At 41.6% G+C, this 16,566-nt stretch overlaps 1 protein-coding gene across 1 annotated transcript in view; it reads left to right on the forward strand.

Moving 5' to 3' along the window:
- The window catches only part of rngtt (RNA guanylyltransferase and 5'-phosphatase), a 177,547-nt gene that overhangs the window by 77,580 nt on the left and 83,401 nt on the right, over positions 1–16,566 (forward strand). The window contains exon 12 of the mRNA XM_041860818.2: positions 5,579–5,743. Within this exon, the coding sequence (XP_041716752.1) occupies positions 5,579–5,743 (165 nt within the window). The remainder of the gene's footprint in view (positions 1–5,578; positions 5,744–16,566) is intronic.

Raw genomic sequence — 16,566 nt, forward strand, 5'->3', positions numbered from 1 at the left:
ACCCCTTCCTCTGTCCCCCATACATATAACATCTGTAAGGTCCCTCAGTCAAGTATTACATTTCAAGCACAGATTCAACTACAAAGACCAGCGAGCTTTTCAAAAGCCTCATAAAGAAGGGCAGTGATTGGTAGATGGGTAATAATAACAGATCAGACATTGAATATATCTTAAAGCATGGTCAAGTTAATAATTATGCTCTGGATGATGTATTAAACCACCCAGACATCAAAGATGCAGTCGTCCTTCTGAACTGAGCTGACAGGGAGGAAACTGCTTAGGGATGTGACCATGAGGCCATTGGGGATTTTAATACAGCTACAGAGTTCAGTGGCTGTGATGGGAGAAGACTGAGGATGGGTATGGGTATGCTTGACATTGGCAAAGACTGGGAAGTTTTTCAGGATGAAAAGAAATGGGATGGAGCAAACACATGCAAAATCCTGGAGGAAAACCTGCTTCAGTCTGCTTTACACCAGATACTGGGAGAGGAATTCACCTTTCAGCAGGACAATAACCTACAACACAAAGCCAAATCTACACTGGAGTTGCTTACCAAGAAGTCAGTGGTGAATGTTCCTGAGTGGCCAAGTTACAGTTTTGACTTAAATCTGCTTGAAAATCTATGGCAAGACATGAAAGAAGACAAAAAGACTCTCAGCTGTATTCGCTGCCAAATGTATTTCTAACATGTATTGACTCGGGGGTGAATACTTACAGTATCTAAAACAGGTATAGTAGTGTTTTATTTTCCATTAATCTTTAAAAAATGTTTATTTTTCTTCCACTTTGACATTGACATTGAGTATTTTGTGTAGATCGTTGACAAAAAATGACAAATCCATTTTAATCCCACTTTGTAACACAATGCAAAGAAATCCAAGGGGGGGTGTAGACTTTCTAGTGCATTTGGAAAATATTTAGACCCCTTCACTTTTTCCACATTTTGTTACGTTACAGCGTTCTTCTAAAAATTGATTAAATAGTTTTTTCCTCGTCATTAAAATGGATTTGTCATTTTCTGTCAACGATCTACACAAAATACTCTGCAAAGTCAAAGTGGAAGAAAAACACACAATACCACATAATGACAAAGCAAAAACTAATTTTTTTGTAAGAAAAAAAAAGAAAAAAAGATCAGTATTCAGTATTCAGACCCTTTACTCAGTACTTTGTTGAAGCACCTTTGGCAGCGATTACAGACTTGAGTCTTGGGTATGATGCTACAAGCTTGGCACACATGTATTTAGGGAGTTTCTCCCATTCTTCTCTGCAGATCCTCTTAAGCTCTGTCAGGTGGGATTGGGAGAGTCGCTGCACAGCTATTTTCAGGTCTCTCCAGAGATGTTTGATCAGGTTCAAGTCCGGGCTCTGGCTGGGCCACTCAAGGACATTCAGAGTCTTGTCCCGAAGCTACTACTGCCTTGTCTTGGCTGTGTGCTTAGGGTCATTGTCCTGTTGGAAGGTGAACCTTCGCCCCAGTCTGAGGTCCTTAGCACTCTGGAGCAGGTTTTCATCAAGGATCTCTCTGTACTTTGCTCCGTTCATCTTTCCCTCGATCCTGACTAGTCTCCCAGTCCCTGCCGCTGAAAAACATCCCCACAGCATGATGCTGCCACCACCATGCTTCACCATAGGGATGGTGTCAGGTTTCCTCCAGATGTGACACTTGGCATTCAGGCCAAAGAGTTCAATCTTGGTTTCATCAGACCAGATAATCTTGTTTCTCATGATCTGAGAGTCCTTTAGGTGCCTTTTGGCAAATTCCAAGAGGGCTGTCAAGCGTTTTACCGAGGAGTGGCTTCCGTCTGGCCACTCTACCATAAAGGCCTTATTGGTGGAGTGCTGGTTGTCCTTCTGGAAGGTTCTCCCATCTCCACAGAGGAACTCTGTAGCTCTGTCAGAGTGACCATCGGGTTCTTGGTCACCTCCCTGACCAAGGCCCTTCTCCCCCGATTACTCAGTTTGGCAGGCGGCCAGCTCTAGGAAGAGTCTTGGTGGTAATAAACTTCTTCCATTTAAGAATGATGGAGGCCACTGTGTTCTTGGGGACCTTCAATGCTGCCGAAAGTTTTGTATAGTACGAACTAGAGCCCTTGCCGTGGTACTTATTCAGACAAGAATACATTCTAAGGTCTGGTCAAATACACAGTAAAGTAACTAGGGATTGGAATTAAGGTAGCCCGCTAGCCAGAGGCTAGTACTTTGTGCCCAAAAAGCTGGCCAGTGCCCAAAATCCATCCTGAAGTTCCATCACTTAAAGTAACCTTACTGTACCATCTCTAGACCACTAATTTTCCCCCAGTTGTTGGTTTATGAAATTCAGGCTGATGCGACCAACGGGGATACGGTTGACCTATATGATACCTGGAAGACTATGGCTGGGACGGTGGTCTGATGGTACCCATCTTAATCAGCCTCTGGCTCCGTATCTTTCTGCCTTTCAGTCTCTTGTCTGTCTCTAGAGCCTTGTGCAGCCATTCTGTGATGTTGGATTGTGGAAGGGTGAGAGATTGTAAACTGGTCTTTCTGCACAACTCAACCTTGTTCATCTTTAATAACAATAATAATAATAGCTATGGGTGACCCATCATCTCCACACTGGAACACATAATCACAGTCCGATATATAAATGAGAGAACCATGTATGTGCTGTACTGTACTGTGGACATTCACACATACAGCAATGCACGGACGCACGCACCACAATGCCTGAATCTACATTTTACACACAAATACATTTGCAAACAGTCACGAGCACAGACACATGCGTTCAATGAGTGACGTCACCCTATCTGAAACCTAAAAGTAGTAGTTTCCCTTGCTCTGAGCGATAGGTAACAATGCTTTGTGGTTGACAGTTGTCTATGTGTTTAGAGGGACACTGGTTAGAGCCCAAGCAACACTGTTACAGTACATACAGAAGCACACACCCATTCATAGAAAATCTGAGAAAATATAAATAATTTATCAGTGGTTCCCATGTAATGCAGGCAGGCTAAACAAACTGGCTGGCATTTACGACAGCAGCAGCGACCATATTTAGTTTACAACCTAAGATGATAGAAAGTTATGATTGGACTGGTGCCCAGATATCACTGTTGCTACATGAGTCACAGAGAGGGCAGTACATACTTACTTACTTTTGCAGTTATTAATTGAGGACCCAATTAATGTGAGGGACAACATTTTGTTGGCCGTCATGTCCTCTGCAGCCAGTTCCTGCACCCTCATGGACAAAGTGTTGTAGTAAAGCTTGAAGAACCTGCCAAGTTGTGTTGTAATGTGTTGGGAAGCACTACAGCAGCGTCACTGCTCACTGTGGCCTACAGCCTTGCCCATGTCGCGGTGCAGCACTATCCACAGTTGCTTGACCAGGTCGTCCGACAGGCCCTGCACCTTGCCAAAGTAGTTTCGAATGAGGTTCATGTTGTGCATGTTCTTGCTGCCTTTGCGGTACTGATTGTACATGAGGTCATTCCATGAGCACTCCAGGTTCATCAGCTTGTGGTGGCCCTCCAGCACCTTGGCTTGCTCTATCATTAACGGAGTGTCTGCCACCCTCTCAGGCACTGCACAGGAAGGGAGGAGAAATGTTAATACATAAATACATTAACTGTACAGTGTCGCATCAAATGCAATGCAAGCCATCAATAATAGTTCCCAATCAAGTGGCATTTAATGGTGCAACTGACTGTGTTGCATCCCAGCATATGTGAGGTCCTTCAGGTTCTTAATGGTGTTGATGCTTTGCCTCCTGTCATTGCTGACTTCTGCCAGGGAGTTCTGGATGTCCTTCCCATCCCCCAGGGCATTGTGGAGCTGACCCCATCTAACTGGGAGTGGATTGCAGCCTGGAGTGTGGGGACAGACAATTGTAAATGGTTTAGATAGGGATTCACATTAATCAAAGGGCAGTAGCTACAGATTCACAGAATGCTGCCAATGTCAAAGCAAAACAAATTACGTTATACCTTCAGTCGTGCTTCTACTAAAACCTCAGATCTAACTGGGTGATCAATAAATCATGGGATTTATGTCAGTTTCTCGGTTTTAGCAGATTAATGATTAATTTTCTAATGATTGTGCTAGCTAGCTAGCTAGCTAGCTATGGCTCCATACAGAATCAAGCTAGCTAGTTAGCTTAAAAATAGTTTGCAAAATAACTTTACCTAATTGATTTCGGTAGCTTGCATCAGACTACAACGTTAGAGTTACAAACTCTTAATAACAGTGACTTGGACAATAGCTTCCAAAAATGATATTACAGAAGAAAAAAGCTTGCTAACTGGCCATAAAAGAAAGACATTTAAACTTACCTGCAATGACAGCTAACAGCTGGGCTTCTTTGGTGGACATTGCCAAGTGGTAACCTGGCAATGCATGTCTTGATTGACAGGTGGTTGCGCCAGACAACACGGCTGTATGCTGGTCTATGTAAATCTCATCTGATTGGTTAGAAGAAAGACGTCCCACCTCCAAGAGCTCCTGCTCTCACTCACTCGCTCTCCTTGCTTGGAAATCTCTGTTTGCACATCTACAAATCTTTTTGTCACGTAGGGCGCTAAAGCCCTGCCAAAAGTCTAAGCGCGCAAAATTGACATGCACAGGTGTACAGATGCAATTATTGCTCGCAAATATTAAGTTACCTGTTTGAGAATGTGTTTACAACTACAGATTATTCTTTCATCTTCACAAGTCATCAGTTACACACTTGCAAATTGTGTTTACAACTACAAATATATTATACACGTTCAAATCACTATGTCAATGATTTACCTCCATATTCATTAGGGCGTAAAGGAAAACAGAAAACAAGCGTTTCTTATTTGGCAAGTTTAGGTAGTGTAGTCCATCCCTGTTTCTGTCCGTGTTCAGGGTCGTATTCATTAGGCACCAAACGGAAGAGAACCGTCTGACCGTTTAGTACCTAATGGAAGAAAATGGACTGACCGTTTGGTGCCACATGAATACAACCTTGGAGTGTGGCCCCTGAGGTTTGGGAGACATACTGCGGTCAGTCTGAAGTGAACCTATCCTTTTCTCAGAAGCTCTGTGTGAAAAGCAGGAGTGGAGGACATTAGACAAGACCCGTTGGCATGGCGACCTCACTAAAACGTTGATTGAATATATAGACATTCAATACCTGTGGCTTCTAGCTGCCTTAGCGATGCTCTTTATTTGATGGCCCTGGCTCTAGCTATCCCAAGAGAACTCAACAATCTCAATCTCTCTTTCTCTCTCTCTTGCTCTCCCTTTCTCTCTATTCAGTTCAGCTCATGATTATTCAGACCTGTACACTGTTGCCATGGCACTGGATTGGCAGTTCGTAACCTTGTCATATCTAGACCAATCTATCGAGAGGATTTCATTTGAAAATATCAACCAAGTAAAAACATCCAAATGCATTCGTTTTCACTGTACCATTGAGCTGTGGGGGAGATATTATCCCTACTTTGATTGACATTGCATTAGTAAGTCAGGTTTTGCATTAGTTCCTTCTCGAATGAATTATGGAAATGCAAAGCCACACACTGTGTTCGAAGATGATTAATTTGTTTGTCTGTTTGTCTTTCAGGGTCAGCCGGTCGGTCAGTGTGATTTCAATATTCGGCTGTTGTGCATAGAGAAAGAGATAATCTCCCCTCGGATGGAGAAGATGAAGACGGGACAGATCGACAAGACCAAGGAGCCCTTCAGTGTCAGGAACAAGCCATTCTTTGACATCCACGCAGCACGAAAGGTAATACATGCATGCATGTGCACACACACACACTGTGCCAGGGCCAGATCATCACAAGTCTGTGGTGGTCTGACATTCTAGCCGTACGTGTTACTAATGCATTATTTAACTTTCATCAGTTCAGGGACTCATCTAAGGTCTAATCAAAACAACAGGATAGATAAACTTTGTAGATGCCTCTATCACCATTAAAAGAGAAATGATCAAAGCTTTTATTATCAGTGGGAATATTAATGAAAACTCTAAATAATCAACAGAAATAATAATTAGCTCTGAAAATGGCCTATGTGGCTCCACTATTTACAATCTATAATTGATTATTCACAGATCATGGAGATATTCTAAGGAGCCCTTTTTTAAATTTGTTAACCCGGCCTACCTCTGTACAGAGTTATTTGTGTTTGCAGATCATGTGCTGCTGCTGACAAGGACAAGAGTGTTTTTATTCTCCAATAGCTATTAAACCTCCCCAGCAAGGCCCTCCCCCCTTGGTCTCATAAGGCTCCACCGAAGGGCATTGCACAATTAGCTAGATCAGTGGATCAGCGCCGGTTCAGTGGGAAACTGTAGCTCTGTACGTTCACATTAAATGCCTGATAACAGAGTAGAGGGAGCAAGGGTTTCTGGTAGTCTTCACATTTTTCCCACCACTGTTCATATGGCTGGTCTGGTCATGGCGGGAGCAGGGAACAGCTCCAGTCCCAGCTACTATCACTGATCTCTTTGTGCTGGAGCCTTTGTCATGTATGAAATGTTAGCCATGAATGACTGGGTTACCACCCTGGTTAACCCGGTTCCAACTTCCAATCCCTCCTGTCTGAGGCCTTTATGACAGATTGCCCACTCTTGTTAGCGGGATGTAGTTGAAGATATTCAAGTCATTTGAATTATGCCTGCCTCATTCGCTATGTCTTTGTTCTGATGCTGAGGCCATCTGCTCTGCATACAGCCATATCTCTGTTAGAGACATCATGAAATGGGGGAATAGGAATCTGGTTTATTCATTCGCGGTGGCGCAGCTTTCCACTTCATGGCATGTTTGCCGGAAATTCTTTTTATGATATTTCAATGAGGCCGAGGCTGTGTGATGGCTTTTCTTCAAGTTTCCAGCTCTCCTGAATTAACACTAGGACCGCCATAGGCCAACGGCCACTGAGGTTTGATTTTGTAAATAAAAGAAATCAGCAATAAAAAGCAACATCCTGCTCCTTCCCTGACCTTTCCTAAATGTTTGTATTTTACATTGCTCATTTGTCTGAATTTAGAAATCACAAACAGAGAAGTATTTAGAGCCTTTTTACCCATTGTTTTCACACCTATTCCCAACTTAACCCGCCACGACAATGCGCGCTGTAAGATGTTGGAACCCAACCAGGTGCTAATGCGTCTCTCTCTCCTCACTGAATGAATGACAAAAGGATGAATAGGTCATAATTGTTCACGTTGCTTCACAGTTGAATTTAAATTAGGCCCAACAGAATGGTGAGAGTGAAGAGGTTGATTTAATTTAGAAAGAAAATAGTATAATGATATGTTTGTGTTATGCCTATTTATCAGCGTTGGCACTCATGTTTATAGCAAATAATTTGACCGTTTGCCTTGCGGGTTGATACATTGTGAAAAGAAGCTCTTACGGGACTGCTTTATTTACTATAATCTAATTTATTGCTAGGGAAACTAAAACATGCTACATGTTGCAGTAGGCCTTTAGAATAATGCAAAACATATCCTTGACTCTATCCAAGTTGATGAGCGAGGAGAAACAAACCATGCCAGTTAGCCTGCGCAGCCGGCCCATCGAATCTATACCGAAACTAATTTCACACAAGACATAGCCTATAGACAATATTAAATGGACAATAGTCAGAGTGACAATATTATCAGTTGTATGAAAAATGTACGCACTCACTAACTGTAAGTCGCTCTGGATAAGAGCGTCTGCTAAATGACTAAAATGTAAAAATGTTGTCAAATTGAACATGAAGAGATGTGCGCATCTTGTATTTGACAGTTGCAGGGAAAGGAGCATCACTTTATCAAATCCTTCTTCAGAGTCACATGCAGGTAAAATGTTTTGATTTCTATATAGTATCAGAAAGATTATATTTTGCAGTTTCTATGACACTTACCTTTGTCAAATAACTATACAAAATTCAAGAGGTAGAGCTCTATTTCCAAATTTCACTTTTTGCAAGAATATCTGTGCTGTCCATGCATTCAGCACATGACCACTCGAGTGGCAGCGTTGTTCTGGCTACTAAGCAAAGACTGGTAACGTAATAAACTTAAAATATTATATTATTTTTTCTTTTAAATACATTTTATTTCCACAATATTTCTTTAGACCTGCCAAAACGAAATTATAATGGACTTCTTTGTGATGGACTTGAACTAGTGTTTTTTCAGTTGTACTTGTAACTTAGAGTAACATAAACTAATGAAAATGCTATTTTGTTCTTTGAAATAATTCTGTTTTAGTATTCTAATGTTACCTAAGACCTTTATAAACACAACCAAATAATTATTCTTCAGATAGCATATATGAAATGTATTTATTAGAATGGTGATGGGTCATTGGCTTAAAGTGTCGAAAATTGGCTTTAGGCCTACATTTTTCACTAGGACTTTGTAGAATTATACAAAACATATCCTTGAATCTATCTAAACAAATATCTATTGTTATATTTTTACATGGATATATTTCCACGAATATTTCTTTATGCACTATTTCTCAATCATTGGTGCTTATGTTTGTGCACCTTGCGGGTTGATATGCATCTTAATGTGCAATTTTATTTTCATATTGGACTATATATGCCTGTCTTCTGTCTGCACTTCACAAAATAGATGGCATCATGAGGAAGGAAAATTATGTGGATATATTAAAGAAACATCTCAAGACATCAGTCAGGAAGTTAAAGCTTGGTCGCAAATGGGTATTCCAAATGGACAATGACCCCAAGCATACTTCCAAAGTTGTGGCAAAATGGATTAAGGACAGCAAAGTCAAGGTATTGGGGTGGCCATCACAAAGCCCTGACCTCAATCCAATAGTGTGGGCAGAACTGAAAAAAGTGTGTGTGAGCAAGGAGGCCTACAAACCTGACTCAGTTACACCAGCTCTGTCAGGAGGAATGGGCCAAAATTCACCCAACTTATTGTGGAAGGCTACCCGAAACGTTTCACCCAAGTTAAACAATTTAAAGGCAATGCTACCAAATACTAATTGAGTTTATGTAAACTTCTGCCCCACTGGAAATGTGATGAAATGAATAAAAGCTGAAATAAATAATTCTCTCTACTATTATTCTGACATTTCACATTCTTAAAATAAAGTGGTGATCCTAACTGACCTAAGACAGGGAATTTTTACTAGGATTAAATGTCAGGAATTGTGAAAAACTGAGTTTAAATGTATTTGGCTAAGGTGTATGTAAACTCCCGACTTCAACTGGGCTCCCGAGTGGCGCAGTAGTCTAAGGCACTGCATCTCAGTGCTTTAGGCGTCACTACAGACCCCCTGGTTTGATTCCAGGCTGTATCACAAACGGCCGTGATTGGGAGTCCCATAGGACGGTGCACAATTGGCCCAGTGTCGTCCGGGTTTGGCCGGTGTAGGCCGTCATTGTAAATAAGAATTTGTTCTTAACTGACTTGCCTAGTAAAATAAAGGTAAAATAAAATAAATGTAACCCCCTGAGTCAATACATGTTAGAATCACCTTTGGCAGTGATTACAGCTGTGAGGATTTCTGAGTAAGTCTTTAAGAGCTTTCCACACCTGGATTGTGCAACATTTGCCCATTTATTATTTTCAACATTTTTCAAGCTCAGTCAAATTGGTTGTTGATCATTTTCAGGTCTTGCCATATAATTTCAAGCAGATTTAAGAACATTCACTGTCTTCTTGGTAAGCAACTCCAGTGTTGGCCTTGTGTTTTAGGTTATTGTCCTACTGAAAGGTGAAAGCAGAATGAACCAGGTTTTCCTCTAGCATTTTGCCTGTGCTTAGCTCTATTCCATATTTTTTTTTATCCTGAAAAACTCCCCAGTCCTTAACGATTACAAGCATACCCATAACGTGATGCAGCCACCACTATGCTTGAAAATATAAAGTACTCAGTTATGTGTTGTATAGGATGCATGTTTTGGAATATTTGTATTCTGTACAAATTTCACTCTGTCAATTAAGTTAGTATTGTGGAGTAACTACAATGTTTTTGATCCATCCTCGTTTTCTCCTATCACAGCCATTAAACTCTGTAACTGTTTTAACACTAGAACCGCTGGGTCTCGAGGGACCCCCCCTTCAAGCTCATTTATACAGTAGGTGTAATTAATACATTTCATATACAGTACCAGTCAAAAGTTTTGACACACCTACTCATTCCAGGGTTTTTCTTTATTTTTACTATTTTCTACATTGTAAAATAATAGACACCAAAACGATGATGAAATAACACATATGGAATCATGTAGTAACCAAAAAAGTGTTAAACAAATCAAAATATATTTTGTATTTGAGATTCTTCAAAGTAGCCACCCTTTGCCTTGACGACAGCTTTGCACACTCTTGGCATTCTCTCAACCAGCTTCATGAGTTAGTCACCTGGAATGCATTTCAATTAACAGGTGTGCCTTGTTAAAAGTTAATTTGTGGAATTTCTTTCCTTCTTAATGCGTTTGAGTCAATCAGTTGTGTTGTGACAAAGTAGGGTTGGTATACAGAAGATAGCCCTATTTGGTAAAAGACCAAGTCCCAATTTGTAAGTCGCTCTGGATAAGAGCGTCTGCTAAATGACTTAAATGTAAATGAAATATTATTGCAAGAACAGCTCAAATAAGCAAAGAGAAACGACAGTCCATCATTACTTTAAGACATGAAGGTCAGTCAATCCGGAAAATGTCAAGAACTTTGCAAGTTTCTTCAAGTGCAGTTGCAAAAACCATCAAGCGCTATGATGGAACTGCCTCTCATGAGGACCGCCACAGGAATGGAAGACCCAGAGTTACCTCTGCTGCAGAGGATAAGTTCATTAGAGTTAACTGCACCTCAGATTGCAGCCCAAATAAATGCTTCACAGAATACTTTGACATACAGTACCTTTTGTTTGGTTGTAGTGCGTAATAATCTCAGGCTTTTCTCTTTATTTTGTCCCGTTGTCTTGTCATTCTTCAGCACCGTTGTTGACTACAACGGCTGTGCAGGTGCCTTATTTTGCGCAGAGAGAGGGAGCTCCCATCTCACTTTGTTCATGGTGCCAGCCAGGCTTGTTTTCTTTACAAGCAACTTGTTCGCCAATGACAATGAAGTGAAGAAATTGTCCATGGTGACATTTGTCCCCTTGTCAACGTAAGGTTCTACAAGCCTCATCACCACATTCTCCGACACTTGCTAACCTGCTGCCAGATATTGAAAGCCTTTCATCATGTACAATTACGCACGCTCTCACTGTGTAGCCTACTCCAAGTAGGCCAGAGTAGACTGATAAGACTGCTTGGATTTGGTGGACTTATATAGGGTGCATACCATTTTGAGATTATAATTAGAATAGATCAATAGAATGGCCCGCCCTGTTCTTCATTCACAATTGGTGATTACATAACTATGCATAATTCGCTTCCCCTCGCTCATCAACTGAACCGTTCCCCCCCTCATACTTTACTTAATGTATTTAATCTGTGTGAAATTAGTTTCGGTGTAGTTTAAGTTCAGTTTCGAGACAATTGTCGGGGTGATTATCAGCTGGGCACTGCACTTTCAACTGTCAGGAGAAGGAGCAGCGCAGGCCCTACTGTCGGGAGAAGGAGGAGCAATGGGGAAAACCATTCATGCCCTCCAAAAACGGGTTATAACTCCATTTCTGTTTGTGATATTAAGATTCTAACAATGACAGTGTGTTATTACATTTACATTTACGTCATTTAGCAGACGCTCTTATCCAGAGCGACTTACAGGAGCAATTAGGGTTAAGTGCCTTGCTCAAGGGCACATCGACAGATTTTTCACCTAGTTGGCTTTTTTCTGGCCACTCTTCCGTAAAGCCCAGTTCTGTGGTCCTAGGGACACATACTCCAATCTCCGCTGTGGAGCTTTGCAGCTCCTTCAGGGTTATCTTTGGTCTCTTTGTTGCCTCTCTGATTAATGCCCTCCTTGCCTGGTCTGTGAGTTTTGGTGGGCGGCCCTCTCTTGGTTTGTTGTGGTGCCATATTCTTTCAATTTTTTTTATAATGGATTTAATGGTGGATGTTTTTTTTATAACCCAACCCTGATCAGTACTTCTCCATAACTTTGTCCCTGACCTGTTTGGAGAGCTCCTTGGTCTTCATGGTGCCGCTTGCTTAGTGGTGTTGCAAACTCTGGGGCCTTTCAGAACAGGTGTGTATATATACTGAGATCATATGACAAATCATGTGACACTTGGATTGCACACAGGTGGACTTTATTTAACTAATTATGTGACTTCTGAAGGTAATTGGTTGCACCAGATCCTATTTAGGGGCTTCATAGCAAAGGGGGTGAATACATTTGCACACACCACTTTTCCGTTATACATTTCTTGAAACAAGTTCTTTTTTTCATTCCACTTCACCAATTTTGACTATTTTGTGTATGTCCATTACATGAAATCAAAATAAAACTCAATTTAAATTAATTACAGGTTGTAATGCAACAAAATAGGAAAAACGCCAAGGGGGATGAATACTTTTGCAAGGCACTGTAATTCCACTTTGACATTATTGGGTATTTTGTTTAGGCCAGTGACCAAAACATCTCAATTCAGGCTGTAACACAGCAAAATGTCAAGTGGTGTGAATACTTTTGAAGGCACTGTATGTGTTAAGTACGTATTTGTTTCGTGAGTAATCTCTCCCTGCCTTCCCCACCAGTCTAATATCCACAACTCATTTATAAAACACGGCAAACCGTTAGTTCAATAAACAGTGCTTAATTGGATCATTAAAGCAGTGTGATCAGTATCAGCAAGCCTTTACCTTGTGGGTCTGAGACCTCTAACCCCTCCAATAACACCAGCTTAATGCTCCCTAATTAGAATGTTTCTTCAGCACTGCAGTGTGTTCAGGGCAGTTGTAAGCGGAAGCAAGGGAGCAAATACGATTTTATACTGCGAGAGCCATTTTCATCTTCAAATGAAAACTGTTTATCTGCAATTGAATTTTCTCAGGGACCTGAAATTTGGGCCTAGTTCATTTTCATACTTCATGAGATTAGTTTATTTTCGCTGAACACAGACTGATGGCGTAGTCGGTGGGGGACTAGAATATGGCTTAGCTGATATATTGACTGCATTATAGCTGGGAGAATTGGACTTTAAAAGGGAGTTAAAGTTTTAGGTGAAATGGACTGGGGGAAGACTGAAGCATGCAATTTCCATCTCTGGGGCATACTTCAAAGCACTCAGTTGTTTTTCTGTGAGGAGCTATTAGTCAGAAACAGCAGTCCTTTATCTGTGTTGCACCATGAGAGAGCCACTTTGAGGTTTCTAATGCAGCGCTATGGAATTACCTCAGCTCTATTGTATTCTGGTTTGGGCCTGGCACCTGTTTCTCTTACCTCTGGCTGTATTGGCCCAGTGTTGTTGTTGTTGTACCTCAGGACTCATCCAGCCAGTCACAGGTTAATGGATGGAGATGACCGCATGACTGCCTCTGTATCCCATCATGGTTGCATCACAAGTAGTGCACTATATAGGGAATAGAGTGCTATTTCAGACCAGGGAATCCATTAGGAAAATGTGGCGCCGTACATTTTGACAGGCAGCATTTTAGTTTACCGGTACCGGACCCATATGCATTGGTTGCATAACCTGATTCGGGCGTCAACCCACAGTTCTCAGAATTACAGAAATCACATTCAGTTTATAGTAATTAATCTTAACAGAACATGCAACTCGGATGCAACGGCGTGCGCCATTCTTACCGAATTCCGATGTCCATAAGGCTAGGGGAAGCTAAGCTTTCCCTAAAGTAAATTGAATTCAATTGCCAAAATTATATAGCCTAATTAGCTTACTCCTGTCTATACAGAAATTAATAAAACCATTCAAAATAAGCTACTACACCAGAAAGCATGATTTGACCACAGAGGATAATTAGCTTCTTAAAAAAACCAACATGTGGATTGTTTTAAATTGCTTAGCCTACAGAGCGAAAGGCCCGCAATTTGTGCAGAGCACGCGGCAAATACCAAATAGATGATTGTTAAGTTGTGACTGTCAGTGAAATGCAGAGAGACCGAGCCAAGCATATCACAATATTTAAAAATAGAATCGTGGAAAAACAGTTTGGAAAACAAATGGCTATTGTTGTAAAGAGAAGACAATGAAAATAATCCAGTGTGTCTTTTAGTGATACAAATTCTCCGTGAAAAGTAGCCTTATTATCTTATTGGCACCAGCGGAGAACATCGTCCATATACCCAGTGACTGTGCATATTCACTGTCCTTATTATTGGGTCAGTGCTACTTTTGTTTGTTTTTGGACAATAATGTCCTCCTCCAGGTTTGATGGACGTAATATTGTATTTGTCTCCTCTTTTCGTAGGCCTAATATATGGATCAGACAATGTTTGTCAGTGTCAGCAGAGTAGGCTACCTTGTAATTTTTGTCGTTTAAAAAAAGATTCTGCTAATGTCTCCAGTCATATAAAGTTTAGTAGAATTGCATGAAGTGTATTTATCAAGGGCCGACATTTTCCTGTGCAAAGTAAGGAGAAGAAATGTAGGCTGTCTGATATAGCCTAGGCCTACTCCAAGCCACTACTGCATTGAACAGTCTTTTTTGCGAACAGTGATTGAGTTTTATTATTAGCCTAAATTATGACATCCAATCTAATCATCACATTAGGAATAGTAGGCTATCTTACATAAGAATGCTTTATTATAAAGGTGCATTTTTATGGTGAAAATTTGCTTCCCCGAACTTGAAACCGACACGCCACCTATGTTAGAATAACTGCCCACATTTACTTTTCTTCAGGCAACAAGACAAGTAATGAACAGCAAAATCACTAGCCTATGTCAATCTACTGTCCCATATAGTAGAATATTTGTTTTTGTGTGTGTACTTTTTACCCCTTTTTCTCTCCTATTTCGTGATATCTAATTGGTAGTTACAGTCTTGTCCCATCGCTGCAACTCACCTACGGACTCGAGACAGGCGAAGGTCGAGAGCCATGCGTCCTCCGAAACACGACCCTGCCAAGCCGCGCTGCTTCTTGACACACTGCTCACTTAACCCGGAAGCCAGCCGCACAAATGTGTCGGAGGAAACACCGTCCAGCTGGCGACCGAAGTCAGTTTGCAGGCACCCGGCCCACCACAAGGAGTCACTAGAGCGCGATGGGACAAGGAAATCCCGGCTGGCCAAACCCTCCCCTAACCCGGACAACGCTGGGCCAATTGTGCGCTGCCTCACGGGTCTCCCGGTCACGGCCAGCTGTGACACAGCCTGGGATCGAACCCGGGTTTGTAGTGACACCTCAAGCACTGTGATGCAGTTTACCTATGCTTGTCGGTCTGTGCGAGAAATAAATAGCGTATTCCAAACAGACTCTTGGACAGTTGTGGGACGATATATCCCAAATTCATACAACCAGTAGGCCTAGGCTACATCTAAAAAATATATAAGAAAGCAATGAGGCTCATGCAACAGATCAGAACTTTTAGCATACAATTTAGATAAACTATTATTTCTTCACATTATAAGTGCAGCAATGCGCACAAGGCAGTAGTCTACGTGCGAATGTTCGTTCCATAATGCAATTAGTGGGAAAACACCATTGTGAGCGGTTTCATGTGACAGAGATGAAAATATCCGTTAGAAATTTAGAAAGATGGGAGGTCTAAATATGCAACAACAAACATGGGTTGCTAATATGACTAGGATTGTGCTTTTGGCTACTGGACAATCAAATACATTTGATTTGAAAACCAATAGAACATGAGAGAAAAAGGCTACTGGTTTCAATGGCATATGGTCTTCATAAAATAATTGCCTTCACGTTTGGTTGGATTTTGGCTAGGCTTCTTTGAAGCAAGGTAAGACATGCCTCATAATATGTAGTAAACGTTCAGGTTTCAAACAATTAAGTATATGTTTTCAGAATGCATACTGCCTCCAGCTCATTGCAAAGTGGTGTGCGCTGAAGCCTGCCTAGTTGCCTACACACTTCAATGGCGAATGGGAAGCGCGCTTTAATTACCAGTTGAGAATATTTTTTTATCATGGCCATTGTTTTTTACACGCGATTGCCTTTAGAATTGTTGTGCAATTATTGGGCTTATTAAAGCACGTTTCACTACAGCAGCAACAAACAGCTGTCTGAGCTGTATCGGCAGCTCTCGCGCTACATCCACTGGTATTTACATGGGATTTTTCCCCCCCCCAGACAATTGGCCCGGCGGCAATTCTATTTATCGGCTTGTCAATTTTTTTATCTGCCAAAAGTCTGCTATTACCGGCTAACGGAAACCCGGTTTGACGCAGCACATCTCCCTCCTGGCCCAGCCCGGCCCTTAATAAACAGGGCTAATTGTGTTGAGACACCATACCCATGCTTTTTGTGCCCTTAAATTGTCTATGGGGTTCAGATCGTCGTGCCGGGGCCCGGGCTGGTGTTGCTGACTGTCGGAGAGAATTACATTTGTCAGGCTGAAGGAGAGTAAATCCCCCTTAACAGCGTGTCTCATTAGTGAAGCCAATGCTGGCTGTCTGCAGGCTGGAGGCTGCCTTCTCTCCTCACTCACTGACCTGCTCCCACCCACCTAGCACCCTCCAGCAGCTCAAGGTGAACGTGGTGGG

Source organism: Coregonus clupeaformis, chromosome 33 (genome assembly GCF_020615455.1).
Source record: "Coregonus clupeaformis isolate EN_2021a chromosome 33, ASM2061545v1, whole genome shotgun sequence".
In the NCBI taxonomy this organism is placed as follows: Eukaryota; Metazoa; Chordata; class Actinopteri; order Salmoniformes; family Salmonidae; genus Coregonus; species Coregonus clupeaformis.